This window comes from Hydra vulgaris, chromosome 07, assembly GCF_038396675.1.
Source record: "Hydra vulgaris chromosome 07, alternate assembly HydraT2T_AEP".
Classification (NCBI taxonomy): domain Eukaryota; kingdom Metazoa; phylum Cnidaria; class Hydrozoa; order Anthoathecata; family Hydridae; genus Hydra; species Hydra vulgaris.
In genome coordinates, this window is record NC_088926.1 from 28,916,833 (window position 1) to 28,935,448 (window position 18,616).

General features: G+C 28.3%; 2 protein-coding genes across 4 annotated transcripts in view; both read right to left on the reverse strand.

Annotated features, from left to right (window-relative positions):
- Positions 1-898: 898 nt before the first annotated feature.
- LOC136082664 (general transcription factor II-I repeat domain-containing protein 2B-like) lies at positions 899-1,915 on the reverse strand. The gene has a single exon (XM_065802082.1). The coding sequence runs from the start codon at positions 1,913-1,915 to the stop codon at positions 899-901; it is 1,017 nt and encodes a 338-aa protein (XP_065658154.1).
- Positions 1,916-4,203: 2,288 nt separating this feature from the next.
- LOC100210874 (disabled homolog 2) overlaps positions 4,204-18,616 on the reverse strand; it is a 33,776-nt gene continuing 19,363 nt past the window's right edge. For 2 of the 3 annotated variants that reach the window (XM_065801569.1, XM_065801570.1), the window contains 4 exons: positions 18,176-18,307; positions 12,695-12,856; positions 12,360-12,425; positions 4,204-5,348 (listed from right to left, as the gene is read on the reverse strand). In XM_065801569.1, coding sequence (XP_065657641.1) covers positions 4,560-5,348; positions 12,360-12,425; positions 12,695-12,856; positions 18,176-18,307 — 1,149 coding nt within the window. In that variant the 3' untranslated portion in view covers positions 4,204-4,559. The remainder of the gene's footprint in view (positions 5,349-12,359; positions 12,426-12,694; positions 12,857-18,175; positions 18,308-18,616) is intronic. The other variant, XM_065801571.1, reaches the window with a different exon arrangement.

Below are 18,616 nucleotides of genomic sequence, written 5' to 3' on the forward strand. Positions count from 1 at the left end.
AAGCTATTTTGCTTATTATACATTGTTAATAGTTATCAAGTCAATTGTATTTTTATTTTATATACACGTTTGATATATTTTAAATGGTTCTGGCGACAAGATCTGTTAAATCTTCTTTCAGATACCAAGTTTATTTATTGTTATATTATGGTTAATAGTTGTAAACTAAAAAAAATGGGTATAACTTCCTTCCCATTTGGCATTTTTAAGTGACCGCCACATTAGGTCTTTTTATATTTACAGCCCCATGCCTAAAAAATTGTAATCCGACCCTGACTATACACCAGGATCGTTCTACACTTTTTTAATTTGGTAGAGAAATTGATATTTTTTAGAGTCTATATTTAAATAGATAATACGTTTCAGTATATAAAATTCGGAAATGAAATTAGTTCTAACAAGGAGATGTAATAGACTAGCTGGAGGAAGAACGATGCTAAATATTGTTTAAAATGGTACAATACTGGTAATTTATTATTACCAGCCGCAAGTCAAAATTGTGCCTTTGCATTTAAAAATAAAAATTTTGAAATGTAGTATGCTACCTTTTTAAAGCTGCAATCAAATTGGATTACTCTCTTCAAAGTTGACTGGATAGTTTTTTTAACAATTGTTCAAACTATCAAGAAGTAATTACAACAAAAATCACGATGTACGTAAAGTAATCGTTTTTGAAATATCTTGATGCTAGATCAGGGGTGGCCACAACTTTTTTGATAAGGGCCAAAGTTAGCTTTTCAACTGTTAAATGGGGCCGGAGATTTTTAATAATATAGTTTTTTTTAAATATTTTATTTAAAAATATTGATTTGCAAAGGAATAACACTCAAACACTCATATTTACTAGCTAACAACATATGCTGGTCACAAGGCTATTAGGTATAATACAAATTATAGTTTATTGGTAATCACGAACCTGCCTTTTTTTCACAATATTTTTAATGTCAATAGGCAACTGACTGGTTGCACTTCTTAATGTATTCTGCAAGTTATTATCTGTCAGTACAGATCTTGTTTTGGATTTTGCAAATTTCATACGAGAAAAAACACTTTCACACAAATATTTGCTACCAAACAAGACACCCATCATTTTTGCATTGTTGACTAAGTTGGTGTACTTATTATGGTCAAGATTTTTGTAAAATAACAACAAATTTTGTTTATTATATGCTTCTCTCAAAGCATCGCTGCATTGAAGATCAATTAACTCCATTTGGAATTTATCTGGTACAGTTTTAATATCAGCAGAGAATGGCACTGTGAACAATTGGATTTTGTCTGCATGATTCTTAACATCTGCAAACCTTTTTGAAAATCTTGTTTTCAATTCAGCAATACAGGTAACAAATTTTGCTGTGTTTCCAGGATTCAGCTCACCGAAAGTTGGAAAATGACTGAAATTTCCAGTTCTTAACTGCTGCTCCCACAAAGTTAATTTCAACTGAAAAGCTAGAATGTTGTACATTTTTCCAATTAATTGATCTTTTCCTTGGAGTTCTTTGTTAAGTATATTGTAATGTTGGGTCAAGTCTACTAGAAATGCAAATTTTTCAATAAACTCTTTTTCTTCTAGCTCTGGTGGATAATCTTTGTTGATAATATTAAAAAAATCTAACATATTTTGTCTCAAATCATAAGTTCTTTTCAGCATATTACCTCTAGAAAGCCATCTCACCTCAGTATAATAAAGCAGACCACCATATTCAGAGTCATTTTCAGCAAGAAAAGCCTCAAATTGCCTACTTCGTAATGCACTGGACTTAATGCTATTTATTACTTTAACTACTGCAGACATTACATTTTCCACATCCATAGTCTTTGCTGTTAAATTTTGCTGATGAATAATACAATGCAGCTTAATTAATGACAAGTTGTTTTCTGCCAAATCATTTTCCAGTCTGGAAACAACACCCATTTTTTTTCAAATCATTGAGCTGCCACCATCTGATGTATTTGAAATTAATCTGTTGTAAGTCAAGTTGAACTTTTTAAAAACTTTCTTCATGGCAAGAAAAATGTCTTCTCCTGTTGTTCTGCCTTTCATAGGATAGATGTCAAGTAGCTCTTCAGTAACAAGAAAATCATTATCAATACCACGAATAAAAATAGCTAATTGAGCAGTTTGTATATATCATTATGATTCATTTCAGTTTGTATATATCATTATGATATATCATTTGATTCATCAATAACTATTGAATAATACTGAAATGCTTTTATTTTTTCAGTCAATGACAAACTCAGATCATCAGCAATATCACATGTTATTCGTGTAATTGTTTGTCTTGAGAGGGAGATATTTAAAATTTTCAATTTTTCAGGACAAATATTTTTGAACACAATTTCAAGAGATTCCTTAATAATTTCCCCATTACTGAATGGTTTACAATTTTTAGCTAAAAGAAGACTCACTTCATAACTTGCAATAGCAGCATTTTCTGTTTCAGTGTTGCCCCTTTTTAACAAATCTTGTTGTTCAAATGACTTATTTTTCAATTTAATTGATTTTTCTTTCCGCACCTCGTTGACAAACTGATTATAAGTTTTTGAATGTTTTGTATCATAGTGCCTCCATAAATTATATTCTTTGCACACTGAAACCGATTCATTACATATTAAACATACTAGCACTGAATTACATTCAACAAAAAAGTATTTAGCTTGCCATTCATCATTAAATAAACGACATTCCTTGTCGATTTTTCGTTGTTTTGAAGATGCCATTTACAATTAAAAAACGCAAATGGTAATTGCCGGCAGTGCCGGAAATTAATCCTGCGATTAATTGCCGGCACTGCCGGCAATTAATCGCATTAAAAATGGTAATTTTAAAAATTACCATTTTTAAAAAATATTTAAAAATTTATTAATTTATAAATTTAAATATTATATAATTTATTAATATTATATATGTTTATAGTTTTTTTTATTATCTTTACAATTAACTGACGGGCCGGATAAAAGGTTGCTGAGGGCCGGAGTTGGCCCGCGGGCCTTATTGTGGCCACCCCTGTGCTAGATAGTCTCGAGTCCTTAATACAAGGGGGATGAGAGTAAAAGTGATGGATGGGAACTTTTGTCCAGATCTAATTAACGGGAAAGGGTTAATAAAAAGGGGGAAGGGGTGGTGGTAATTTTTTTAAATTACAGTAAAAGTATTTTTTTATAAAAATTTCAGTTTATAAATCCTAACTAATATTTTTTACAAAACATGCATAAAACTATTTAGTTTTAGCGTGGCTTGCGGTCAAATGCGCATTTTCTAACGCCTGTTTTATAATAATTTCAATAGGATTTAATATGCTGATATGATTTTTAAACATTGGTGAGAATAAACCAATTTAAGAATAAATAAACCAAAAGCTCATTTTCGACAAGTCGAGATTTATTTGATTGGCGATTTGTAAAGCCTGTTCTCACTAAAAGTTTTTGCTTTTATCAGTGACTGAATTCCTAATCTTTAAGGCCGATTTTTTTGGTGCTGTTGTTGATAACAAGTAAAATTTATAAACGGGGAGATTTTAATAAGCTTGGAGTGGTGGGAAAGTTTTCAAAAAATTTGTCAACAACTCCCTCCCCTTTTATTAAGGACTCGAGAGTATAAATATCAAAGTTTTAGACGATCTCTACTACTTGTTTGAACTTTATTTTTTGCTTCTCCGTTTAGCTATAAAATTGCTACGTTCTTAAAAAACGTTTTTTCAGCAAAGGAACTGTAAAAAAAAAAACTGTCAATGTCTTGAATAATTTTAACTAAATTAACATAATTAAACAATAATTTTAGTTATTCAATAGGTAAGTTAATGCTGTTATAAAAATTTACGCTTAACTTGATTTCAAAAGACCTAACCCAGTTTACCAGGGGTTTACCCTGTTAATAACATTTCCATATTATTAATTTACAATTAATGTTCTTACCTACATTACTGAAACAGCAGGAAAAAAATAAGGGCTTTCTAAGGAATCGTAACAGTTTTAAAATTACATCCTTGCCACTTACATAATTGCACCGCTTTTTACTCTTCACCTTAGATTGCTGGAATTTCATAAAAAATCTTTTCTAACGATAAGTCAGTTTTGAGTTCCACAATACCGAAGCTAGAGACCACCGTGTATTCAACGTGATACGTTAAACTGTAGTAGTTAAACCCTTTTCTATTGGTTGTTTAAACATTTAAAAAAAGGACAAAATTATTAATAAAATTTAGCGCGAAATTATTAAATCATCTTCATAAAAAATACAATATAAAAGAACGTAAATCCAAAAATAAATTATAAAAAATTTGACTATATTAAAAAAATACATAATTATAAATATACATGTCGAATTACTATAATTTTAATTTATTGTACTACTATATATTAATATGTATTTTCTTCACATTAAAATAATTTGAAAATCTATTCAATAATCGATTTAAAAATTTAAAAACAAGATAAAAATAAAAATATATTTATACTAAAACAAAAACAACAACAAAAAAAACAACAACAACTAACTCCTCTTTAGACCATTTTAAAACAATTATTTTCAAATTTCTTTAACACAACAGTTTGAGTTAGCTTAGCAAATCAAACACATCGTTACGAGGTGTCGAGGTTTCTTTAAGTAGTTTCGGAGACGAAGCGGAGACAGTGGAGTTTTTAGAACCAGTTTGATTATTGAGGAAAGCAAAAGGATCTTGAGTACTTAGTTGCGGTTTTTTAACGTCTTGTCTCGGTGCAGGAGTTGGTCGAGTGACAGTCCAACCAGAATTGTCTTCTTGGGCAGAAAAGTGTTGAGATTGCATAGGTTGTTGGAAAAAAGGGTTGTTCATTGCTGGTTGAAGTGGAACAGCATTGCTTGGTGCCTGGTGATGAGAAGCAACATTAGGAGGAAACTTTGCAGTAGGTGCAAATGGATTGTTTACTGCTAGTTGAGGTTGGTGGTATAAACTATTTTGAAATCCAGACTGTTGGTATTGGGGAAAAGCAACAGGAGTCGAAGGAAACACGCCTTGGTAACCAAATGGTTGTTGTTGTTGAAATTTAGTTTGTTTGTGCAGTTCATTAATGTTCTTTTTCAATTCAGCAAACGGATCACTGATTAACAGCGAGCCGTCAGAAAAATCATCAGAAAAATGTCTTTCAGGAACAGGAGGAGGAGGAGAAGCTATTAGGTTAAATAAGTCATCGGAAGCATTATTATTTGTTTTAACTTTAGTTGTGTCTGAAAATAAAGAAACACTTCCAAACAAATCTGTGTTTTCTTCAGTTTTAAAAACAAAGTTGTCATCATCAAATGGGTTGGTTGTTTGTTTTTGACCTTGAAAGTCTGATGTCATAAAAGATGAATCTTCATTGACATCCTAAAAATATCCTCATAATAAAAGTAATGCAAATTTGATCTAGCCAAATGAAAACATTAATTTAACTAATACAAATGGTTACAAAACAAATGGTTAATTAACCAAAGAATGATAACTTCTTTAATAAAAAAAACCTGGCAAATTAACAACAAAAATACAAATCAATATGCTTTTCAAATCTAAACTATACTTTTTTTAACTTCAAATTTTAATTGAGTAGAAAAATTGCATAAAACTATAATTGAATAGTAAAGTTGCATAACACAATAAGTGTTAACTGAAAAATAGCAAAATCAAAACATTAGAATATAATTGAGTTCAAAATTACACATTCAATCAGTTATGAAAGTTGCGATTTTTTAAGAAAATATTTTTATGTCTTTATTTGCCGTTAGAGGGTTGGTTTTTGACAAAAGAAATTGTTTCTGTCAAAGTTTTTGTCAAGTGAAATAGCATGCCCCTTTTTTAAATGAAATTAGTTGTAGCTAGGAGAGGGGGGAGGGGGCTAGTTTTTCTTAGAAAAAAGTTAATTATAAATCTTTTTAATTGCTCTTATTGCACAGTGGGCGAATAGGTGGACAAAACAATTTTTAATTAAAAATGTTGGGGACGTCAAAAATATTTGAATTAAATTTTAAAAGAATATATTCTCTAGAAAAAATCATTTCAAGTAAATTTTTTGCAAAAACAAAAAAAAGAAGAAGCGATAAATCGAGAAAGTGTAGTTTTTTACAAAGCAAGTGTTGAATAAATTTTTGATATAATGATCAAATGTTTTTAGTAACTTATCAAATAATTGTTAATATATAAAATTTATAAAGAAAAAAGAATACCAAAAAAATTTTAAACCAGTGTTAGACATAATTTTTGGTAGCAAATGTCCTTTTTTTATACTTTTTTATTGAAACAACAAGGAAAAATCTGTGCTTTATTTTGCCCTTATCTCTTATACATATTTTGAAGGGAATATAAATATGCTTTCATAAAACTATTAATCTAGCTGCTAGTATCAGCTACTTTTTTAATACTTGCTGTAAAATGAAAGATGTTTTTTCTTCAAGTATTTTTTTAATGTTTTGATATAACAAGTATATATATATATATATATATATATATATATATATATATATACATATATATATATATATACATATATATATATATATATATATATATATATATATATATATATATATATATATATATATATATATATATATGTATGTATGTATGTATGTATGTATCAGGCCTTGTTAAGAAGCGTTACGCAGCTCGCATTTTGCTTGCGAAAAGGCGATTTGCCTACGCGCTCAGCAGTTTTGCGCTACGCAAAAACTATATCTTTTAGAATATTTAAATTATCTTTTGATTATCGTTAACGTGACGTTTATTCAGAAGAAATAAAGTCGTAAGTAAAAGCATTTGTACCGCAATTGTAAACTAATAGATTTTTTTGTTAAAGAAACAGTTTGTTTCATTTTTTTTTATTATTATTAAAAATTAGTTAAAAAAAATAAAGTGTTTAAGTTTTATCTTAAGGAATTAAATATATAAATTCCTTTTAAATATAAAAATTATTTTTAGTCATAATAGTTTAAAAAATACACGATTTATTTTGATGTAAAATTTTTATTAATAACATATTTTGTTTATTGTTAATTCAATAACGTAAAGTTTTAATGACGTTCATTTAATTTATGAAAATAAATTATGATCACGAATATGTTATCGGTAACTGATAAATAACAAAAAAAAACTCTATTGTTTAAAAACATTATTAAAAAGAGTTCACAAATTAAATAAGAAAAAATTTATTAACAATTGATAAAATAACCAAAAACCAAATGTAAAATCATAAGAAAATAAACAATTATTTTACGTTTCATGAAAAGAATATTTTTTTCAAAATAAAATTTAGTTTATATTTGAAAAAAATAATAAGAACTTTGATTTTATTTGTAACTTTTGTTATAGTGAGAAAAAAAAAACTTTTTGTATGATTTTTAACGCGTTAATAAAATATTACAATGCGGTACTTGTAAAGACGCTAGTGACGCAATATAACTTCTAACGATGCAAAATATATTTGCTGAGTTGAGTTACTTAAAAATGCGTTACGCGTTTTCGCTACGCAGCGAAATTTCGTAACAAGGCCTGTATGTATGTATGTATGTATGTATGTATGTATGTATGTATGTATGTATGTATGTATATAAATCTTTTTATTATTTTTTTAGTTTAATATTGTTATTATTAACATGTCAACCATTACAAGATATCAAGTTCATCGGTTCATAAGAAATTCAAAAAGAATTCATAAAATCTATAGTTAGTGGTAGACCTGTGAAATCATTTGAGAACTCATCAAAGAAGACAAAGAGTCATAAAGTAGCAGCTATTGACTAACTAGCTCTTTAAATGAACTGTTAGATGCTAGTAGTTGTAATCTTTTTAAAGATAGAAGAAAGAATGTGAAAGTAGTTCGAAGTTTATCTGTAAAAAAAAAACTCTAAAAAAAGCTCTAGCACTCATATTAGATAATAATATGAGCAAATCTGATTACCAACACCTGAGAAATAATGTGAGTAAAGGTAGTAATCTCTAACCTGCACACAATAATATTCATGCTGGTAAAGAACAATATCTTTCTGAACAAACATTATGAACTGTAAATAATTTTTTTGGAAAAATAAACTTTCAAGCATTAGTTGATCATACAGCAATACGCCTAATACAGTTGCAGAAACAAGTTATCGATTCCATGAATGATCTTGAAAGACTAACATTACATTCTAAAGTTTGGTTTGATGGATCAACAAGCCAAAAGATTTATACTCAGGTAACAGTTGAGAAAAAAAAACAGAAATCTTTTAGAAGAGGCTAGTATATTTATTTCAAAGTTGCTACAGCATTATCTAAAGCAACTATATCTTTAGTGTTGTTCATTTGTGGGTGCTCAGTGTTGTTCAGTTTGTGGGTGCAATACAACAAAAATGAATAATCTTAAAGCAGCTAAAAATACGACAGAGATAGGTCTCTGCTTTGGCCTTTTAACTTTCCACACTTGGATTAAAAGCATAGAATGTATTCTTAAAGTTAATTATAAATTAACAATGAAAAAGTGGTCTACAAGGACAATATTTGAAAAGAAAATTATCCAGGGACGAAAGCAGAAAATTCAAATAAAGTTTCGTGAAGTAATTGATATACTAATGTCTGGTGGCTCTGGGTCATCAAATAATTGAAACACTGCTAGAAGTTTTTTAAGAATGCAGAAAAGTTTGCTCAAATTCTTGAACTTGATGTTAATTATGATAAAGATGTTACATGTTATCTTGTGTACATTATCATCTAACTTTCTAATTGACTCTTCATTAACAGGTGATGACAAAAAAATGAGACTGCGTTTAAAAGGGCATAACTCCTTTATTTCAAATGATTTTTTTAAAATTAAAAATGTATTAAGTAGAGAATTTTCCAGCTTTCAAAACATATATTTAATTATCTTCTATTACTCCATTTCTACGAATATTATCGATTCGACCTTTTACCGATCCCATAAGGCGTTGTATGGCAGTAAAGTCTATCTTATTCAAACAATACTTTATTCTATTGCAAAGTTGATCAATAGTTTCTGCTTGCCAGTTGTTCTTGTATACTTTTCCTTTCAATTGAGACCAAAAGTCTTCAATAGGCCTGCATTCAGGTACGTTGGGAGGGTTATCTTTATATACTCTTTACTTGAGGGTTGACTGAAATACTTCACTACAGTTTTTGCGTAATGTGATGTTGCTAGGTCAGGCCAGAATATGTAATAGTCATCTAGATGATTTGCTTTGATGAAAGGAACAAGTCTATTTTTGATGCACTCGCATAGACATAATTCTTGCTTTAGTGATTGCTTAGAAGGTACAAAAAAAGGTATAGAAATACCTTTAGCCGAAGTGCAAATCCAGACCAACAGTTTTTACTCATATTTTTCAACTGGATCATATTTTACACTTGGCGGTGTCAAAGTAGTGTTACTTAAGTAGAAATTTTGGTTTCCGTTAAAGGTGCTATGCTTCAAAGTGAAATAAGATTCATCATCAATTATCCAATCGTGATTTTTATATTTTTCGTATAATCGACTGCATCTCTTATTTTGCGTTTTTGTGACTGTTCTTAATGGAATCTTTGTTTTTTTTTTTAATTTAATATCTGTGCGTTTCTTCAATGTTTTGCATATAAAAGACTGATCGCACACAAATTTTCTAACTGCTTGTCTTTGTGAGACGCCATCATTGTGTTCAAACATGGTCTTCAGCTTGGTAATGTTCTTTTTCGTCATTTTTTGCAACTCGACCACTTCCTTTAACTCTTTGCGCCTTCAATTATACGATATATGGTTGCTTTTGGTATTTTTTCTGCTTTAAAATGACAATAAGTGTAATATTTATCATTTTGCTTATTGTCCATGTAAAATCCATACACACGTTCACGGAGAAGCTCTTGCTTAGATTTGTTTATTTTTATTTTAAATCGTTGAATTTTAATTACTTTTTTTAATTTTAAAACTAGAATGAATTTGCAATAAAATACACACAAAATATATATACAGCTAATGGTATAAGTACATGCAAATTTAAATTGAACGCAGTCTCATTTTTTTGTCATCACCTGTTATTTAGAGAATATTGCTACAAAACAGTTGAAAAGTGTGTAAATCTATATCATTGGTATCATATGTCACATTGTTTGCATCTCATTCTTATAGAGAAAATGACTTTGCCTAAAGGCATGCTCAGTGCTGAGGGGTGCAAGGGCACAAGAAGCTCAAAACAAAAAAACTTTAGGAAGTTTGAATTATTTTCAAGAACGAGTAGTTTGAGAAAATCCTATTATCCTAAGAGCAATGCTCTTGGCACTCTTAAGGTACTTAAAGAGGTTCCAATTTTTGACTAACTATAAATTACAATTGCATAGTTTTGATTTTAGTTGGTATTCAAGATGTTGTTTACTTCATTAGTATTATTTATTTAATTAAATTGTTTATATAATAAAATAATGCATATTATGTAAATAAATGTTTATGTGAATATACAAATTTGTATATTTGTATGTTATAATGCTTGTATTCTTACATATACTTTATAAAGTGTTCTATAGTTTTGATTGTATGAAAGCTTGTTGATTTTTATTTGGTTGCTAAGGACAATTAAACTACATAGATACAACTAATTCAAATTTTATTAACTGTATCTATAAAGCCTTAGAGTTAAGATTGTTTTCTAAGTTTTTATTTCATTTTTTAAAGAAATTTTTAATTAAGCAATAGTTTCATAAAAAAAATTAAATAACTGGTTTCTAAGAACCCAAATCTGCATAGCAACACCAAAAATTAGTAATTTTTTGTTTTTGTTATCATTCAAATACATAAAATAGCATTGTAGCATTAATATCAGTTAGATTATAAACTTGACATTTTAAGAAAGTCTCTTAATTTAGGTAACTATGCAAAATGCACTGTTGCTGTGGAATATAGGTATCCATAGCAACTAAATAAACAATCTAATGGTACCAATAAATTCATAGTACAAAATATACTCAACCTGGCAATTATGGGGAAAATCTGATTAATATTTTAAAAGTTATTACAGGTAATAATGATTTTGGCCCACTGTGCACTGTTATAAAACATGCCGATAAACTACCCCCACCTCAAAAACCTTGTCAATAAACTGATGTCATAATGTTTTTCACTTTCAAAAAAAAATTGTTAAACCATTAACAAAAATTTATTATGGGGGAAAATGCAGTTTCTTTTAGTTTACCAAAAGTTTACATTGTTCGACTTCTGCCCTTTTAATATTCACTGATTCATATGACTGATATATAAGGAATGGTCTACATAAACCGGAAGAGAAGTTAAATTTGTCATACCTCTAAAATCTTTAGATATAACTGAAAATACTTGCCTAATACGTTGTAGATACTGCTGTGTAGTACCTACAAAGTATTGTCCACAAGGTTTGGCTCGTAAACAATAATTTGAAATTTGATAATAAACTGAAATTCTGTATAACTAAACATTTGTGGCTAACAATGAGTTTATACAGGTATGCCAGTAGTGAATTAAAAACTATTGTCAATCCAGTGATACAAAGAAATGCCTCATTTGTACATCCACAAAACATGCTTTTGCAATGATATCATTTGCACATGTGAGGAAATTGGCATTACAAACAATAATGGGAGCAAAATCTATGAAACCAAACAAAATTTAAAAGTTTTTTAAAGCAGAAAACATTTCAAAGCAAAAGTTTACATTGACATAATTGATTAGGAAAGATGTGAACTTAATATAACTTTTTATATATTAGTAGAGATTGATGCATATGTAAGGGCTGCATCACAACAAATAATGCCTTTATTCAAATTAAATTGTCATTGTGAGACATAAACAAATGAATCAGATAATAAAACCCTGTTATTGCAACAGCTCAAAAATAGAGTTTTCACTTTCCAATCATGTCTAAAATTTGCAATTTTTTTCCTACAAAAGCAGCCAAAAATGTGTTACTTTGTAAAAGGAAAATAAAACCAAGAAACAATTAATACTAATAATCATTATACAATGCTTTTGCTTTATGACGAAACAAAATAAAATAAAAAAATTGTTTTTTGATACACCCTACTATATAACTATTAAACAAAAGCATTTATTGTTGTTATTTAATGTGCTTGTTTTATACCAAAAAACTCTGCTTGAATTTTTACAAAATAGCTTGATAAAAACTACACTTAAAATGTTAAAAAATTGCCAACCTCCCTAATTACAATACTAAATATAATACAAGTATTATTCATCTAACCAAAGTAAAAAACATTTAAATAATAGAGATAAAAAACAATTGCTGAGAAAAAAAAGAAAAAAAGCAAAGCAATTTATACAAAAATATTTTTTAGTTGGAACAAAAATTAAACAATTTCAGTCTAATAAATTAAATAGAAATCAATACAAATACTCACATTTTGCATAACTTTTATTTGATCATTAAGGGTATCCCAGTTCAACAAACCACCTTCAGTTTGATTCTAAATTAGAAACAAAATATCAATAAGATAAAATTAAAGGCTGAGGAAAAGGTGCACTCAAAGTAATGATAGAAATAAAGTGCTTGTGAGAAGAATGAAAAGGAAAATTGTGTGAAAAGGTGGAAACTAAGGAAGTTGTTGCTATCTAAAAGACTAATAAATAAAAGTTTTGAAAGAAACAGGGTGCTTGGAGGCGTGTGATGAATGAACAGAGTGCCAGGGAGAATTTATCAAATATTGTTTAAAAATAAATAATCATTCTTAAAAACCTCATTTACTTCATTTTTGTCAAACGCTTCTGTTTCTTGGACATTGTCAGCTGGTAAATTGTTTTTTTCTTCTGATTCTTTTTGATTTCCCTCTTTATCGCTCTTGTAACGATCAAAAACTTCTTGGAATAACTCTTTTAAGGTTTTTGTTATTAACTCAGCCTATCAAAGCAATTCACAATTAAACAATTACCAAAACAAAGTAAAATATAATAACAAATACAATATTATATTGTATTATAAATACAATATAATAATTAAAATTTCAAACCATCATTTGATTAGTTATAATAAATATCACATTAAGTTAAAAATTTCATCTTTATAATATTTGTATTTAACGAAACAAAGTCAACTATTTCTTCAAGTAGAGTAAAATTTCTTTAAGCAAGATTTTATGGGTGCAAGATTTTATTGGTGCATAATATTTAACTTAGCTTTAAAGCATTAAACTACTTTTAAACTTTACAAAAAAGACATTGTTGCATTACCTATGTTGTATACAATGCTTTTTAGAAAAAAAGTACCCAACACATTAAAATTTATTAATTCAACATGTGTTAAAATATTTTGAATAGCAAAATAATGTTCTAAATAATGCTCTAACATCTAAACATCATTGAAAAAAAACTTTTAAAAGTAATTTTTCTTTCTTTTGCTGCTTTTTAATTGAAAATATGTCAGTTTTGATATTACAATATATGCTGTGTAAAAATTTGTGCTATAAAAAAAATGCAATAACTTATTATGACCAGAAAATAACTTGTTATTTTCTGTTCATAAGCGTTCATAAACAACGTTATTTTCTAGAACCATTTTGATCCAAGAACTAAATTTTTTTATAATGCGTTTTAGATAAAGATTGCTTTACTTATTGTAAATCATACACAAAAGCATGATTAGGTTAGCACTAGAATAATTAGTTCAATCATTTCTTATGACCAATACAAAGTTTTATAAATGTTATTTTTCCTACATATGAATCAGTGAATATTAAAAGGGCAGAAGTCGAACAATGTAAACTTTTGGTAAACTAAAAGAAACTGCATTTTCCCCCATAATAAATTTTTGTTAATGGTTTAACAATTTTTTTTTGAAAGTGAAAAACATTATCCTTTTTAGAAAAAAAATTACTTAACCATTAACAAAAATTTACTATGGGGGAAAATGCAGTTTTTCTTTGATTTCCGAAAATTTACAATGTTGGACTTCCACCCTTTTAACATTCACCAATTCATATGTACTTTTTGTTGTACGTAATAAAAAAAATTGGAATTTAACTATCGAATAAACTATATTTATCAATGTGGAGCATATGGTAAGTTAATCTGTCTGACATTAAATTTGCAAGTGCTTTCCCAATGTTGCGAATAAACGCAGTAGATCCAGAAGTAATGCAATCTAAATGCAATATAAAATGTCTCAATAACAATTAAATCTATAATCATTCTTGATATTTGCTGATAATGCACATAATGAAGTAACACAACCAAGAAAAATGAGGCCTATTAGGGTGGTGCAGTCTTTACTGCTAGTCGCTGATGCACAAGGGGTTTACCTTTTTGCCCATCAAAGAAAATTGATTTTGGGCCTGTGTGATAATGTAGTTCTAAGCAATTATCTTTAGTGCCTTAACTTAGCTTGATCTATGACTTTTTGTCTTAATGCAATACCCACAGTTTCAGATTACAGTTCCAACAGCATCAAATACGCCATATCTGTCACATTCTTTAGCAACTGTTGGAAACTTTATCATATTTCTACCAGATTTGCTACCTGTATCACAGAAATCTGACAACTGATAGTTATCAGCATTGCTCTGAGTGTTAAAAAAACTCCTCATCACCGGAAATTTCTGCATCTATATCAGAAGCAATACTAACTGATACTTCAATACCAGTTTTGCTAGATAAAAAAAATTATAGCGTTTTTGTCTCTTTTTTGCTTCTTTCAAATGGTTTGGTTAATATTAAAGTACTTTCCTTTTCCTACCAACCAATAACTATATTTTTTTGTTTTTTTTTTATTCATTAAAATTCATGCTCAAGAAATGGCACCTTTGATTTTCTTGGGCATGTGCAACTACTTTTTTAAAACAATGATATGCTGCAATGCCAAACAAAACTAAACTTTCCATCTTAGCGATTGATACTGCTGAAGTCTTTGGTACAACTTTTCTTTTAAAAACCGTTTTCAAACTATTGTGCAAAGATTCTGTTGCACTCTTTACATTGTAACAATTGAAATGTCAGATTTTAACCAAATGTCTGTCACAATTTCCGAAACTCTAGAAGCTATTGTGCTTGACTTGGTAATCCTGGGAAGTTGTAATTTAACAAAATAATGTTGCGTAACATCCTTAGCAAATTTGTGAGAAATTTGTGAGAAGTAAGTTCACATTCGATGCCATAAACAGGACAAGTCAGCTGTGCTCTTGTAACACAGTATGTTTAGCCATAGTTTTCCAGTGAAATTAAAATAATAATTTTCTAAAAAATTTAGTTTTACTCAATTTGAAATTCTTTTTATCCATCTGTATATGGTTTATCAAACTTAAAAGATTTAAATTCAATAAACCATATACAGATGGATTATTTGGTATATATATGGATATTGGTAATCTTTATATATTAATAACTTAACTATCTTTATATGCTAATAAATAGTAAACTTTTCTACAATTTTTTTTAAATAAATAAAAAAAACAACTTAAAAAAGTGCTATTTAGAATCATTACCAAAAAATGCAATATAATTAGAAAAATAGTTATAAACCACTTTATAATGTTCACTTAATAAGTAATTAAAAAGTGGTTAGTAAATCCAGTCATAGTTATTTTTTGGAAAAAAGCCTAACAATGCACAAATATGGTAAAATAACGGGTGATGCGGAAGTTATCGGACAAAATAAAAACGTCAATAATTTATTTATAAATAAAAAAACAAACTACTATTATATTTTTTTTAAATAAAGCATTTATCTTTTAATAAAAAAATATTATTTTTTATATGAAAAAACACCACCATTTGCAATTGATCTCAATTTTGCTCTGACGCCTTTCATATGCGACTGTAAAAAGTTTAAATCAATTTCTTGTAGTTTTAGTTTAATGCGATCAATCAAAACTTGCTCTGTTGAAGTTTGCTAATCTCCCTCGTAAACCTTCTGTGCCAAATGTCCCCAAAAATTTTTAATTGGTCGTGCTTGAGGTACATTTGGGGGATTGGATTCTTTATCAACGTAATAGACATATTGGTCCATCCAATTTAGAGAATCTTTAGAATAATGAGAACTTGCTAAATCTGGCCTAAATAAATAGTTAAAGTCTCCATGATACTTGTAAATAAATGGAAGAAGTCGTTTTTCTAAACATTCATTAATATAGATTGATGAATTGATCGCTACAGCCTTGGAAGTGCGAAACAATGGCTCAGACATACCACGGTCAGATATGGCTATCCACATTAATAATTTTTTTGGAAATTTCTCTTTTCCTATAAAACGAACACTTTCTGGGCATGTCTTTTTGTTGTTTGTGTAGTATTCAGAATTTCCAGGCATGTTGTCCCCTGCAAAACAAAAGTATTTTTCGTCATTGATGACTAGAAGCGATTTTGTGTTATAGAGTTAGTTAACTAGTTTCCTGCTTCTTTTCTTTGCCTTTATTTGTTGTTCTAAAGTGTATTTTGGAGTCTTTTCACGTTTTCTATATTTGATATTCATTTTTTTTAACTGACGACCAATTGTCGATTGATTTACACCGAATTTAATACCTATTTTTCTCTGACTGACCCCTTTTCGATTGTTGACAAGTCTCGTTAATTCGGCTTTCTTTTCTCTAGCCCAGGATGTTAAACGACCAGGGTGCTTTCTATCAGAAAACGATTGAACAGTTTCAAGTCTTTTTAGGTTATCATATATTGTACTTCAAGCAAATCCTTCCTTTTCAAAATGATTTACGATTTTTTTTTTTTATATTAGGTTTATTTACAAAAAAACATTTTTAGTCGCTTTTGAAAAGATTCTCGTTCAGCTGCATTTAACCTCATTTTAAATAATTGTGTTTCAAATAATAAAGTTTATATTTTATAGAACGTTTATGCCTATGCATAAAACTACAAAAACTAGTTATTATGCTCAAATAATGAAATTAGGATTTGTCCGATAACTTCCGCATCACCCGTTATTATTGATTTAAATTCTTTTGTAAATGCTTCAAAAGAATTTACACGTGTGCTTAAAAAAAACGGAACTATTGTATTAGGTATGTTCAAGACCAATTAATATAGAAAAATTATTAGGAAGTTCTTTGTTAATTTTAATATGCCTTTGGAATAACCATAGTCTAGTTTTCTCATTGCTAGTGATTTCACTTTTTTTTTTGTTCTTTAATACAATTACAAGTTTGTGATGTTTAACAATAAATGCATTATATTATTACTAGTGATTAGGAAAAAAGCCAAAACCTAAATAAACCAAAATTTCTGGTGCTCTTGATTGGTGCCAAAACCGACATTTTGGCAAATATTTTATTGAAACCAACATTTCGGCTATTCCAAACTAATTTCATTAGAAAAATTTATTTAAAAATGCACTTTGACATTTGTTGTTTTTTTATACTCATATTATGTTAGAGTTGATTACGCGCATATTATAAATTGAGATTTAATACCTAAGTTGGCGATATAAGTTAATAGCGAATGTTAACAACCGGCAGATTTTCTCTGCAAAACAAGATTTTTTTGAGATATTGTGTTAAAATTTGCAAAACTTTTGTGAAAATTCTCGAAAAGAACTGTTTTTCTAAATTAGATAAAAATTTAAAATCTTACAAATTTTTTGGTTTTCGGTATGTTTTTCAACCGAAACTTTGCTTTTTACTGAATTTATAAAAAGTTAACACCATTCAAAGTTAATTTTTATAACCAAATTACTAAGTCATTAAATACTGATAAAAAGCATAAAAATCCACAAATGCAGTAATTCAAGGCTCCTGGCAGCAAAAATAGACACTAAATAAACCCAATTTTTTTTTTTCAAATTCAATTCATTTTATCCAAGCGCAACAATTTATCACTAACCAAAGTCAAATTTTATATGACCTACCCTAGTAAGTATATGACTAAATATGACGATTATATATTATATACAACTTTACAAAGATATGCTCATATATAATTACATGTAAGCATATTTTAATATATTATGAGGTCTGAAAATATGTATTAACATATGTAACTATACAAGCTGTACTTATATCAACTATATAAACAATAGTCAACAACTATTTTGTTTTAATTTATTGTTTCAAACTAAAAAAAAAGCCTTTGCATTGCATTAAAAATTCATTAATCTAAAATCAAATAAAATTGTTATAAATCAGTGGTGTTTGCACATTAATAAAAGTTTTGGTATCATATATAGAACTGTGAATTGAAAAGAGAATTGTGTTAATAAACTTATTTACTAAAAAACAATCACCTCTTTCGGTGTTCTTATTGCAAATAATTTATAGCCTTCTTTGGTCCCCACAATATATCCAAAAGTCCTTTTGTCTTCACTGTCATGGCTAATGAATGATATTCGTTGAATTGGATGTGCATATAGAATTTTCTATAAAATTAAAAAATTAGATTTTAACTAATCTTATTGCTAATAATAAATAACCATAAACTATTTTGAATAGTTAACAGTTTTTTCTAATTGTATCAACATATGTTTTAAAACTACTTTGGCACTCCTCACCTAAATTTTTAGTTTCATTTAAATACAATTTATTTTTACAATAAATACATGATAAGCTGGTTGAGCTACAGTACTATTTTTAGACCTGGGATCCCACGAAACCTTAGCTGTTTTGAGCATCCCCTAAATGTTGTCCAATTAAACTTCTTTTTCAACGTGGTTACAACTCTCTCTCAA

Bases quoted from the DNA above. Each gene is read 5' to 3' on its own strand.
- LOC136082664 (XM_065802082.1), bottom strand. From the start codon at position 1,915: ATGGGTGTTGTTTCCAGACTGGAAAATGATTTGGCAGAAAACAACTTG.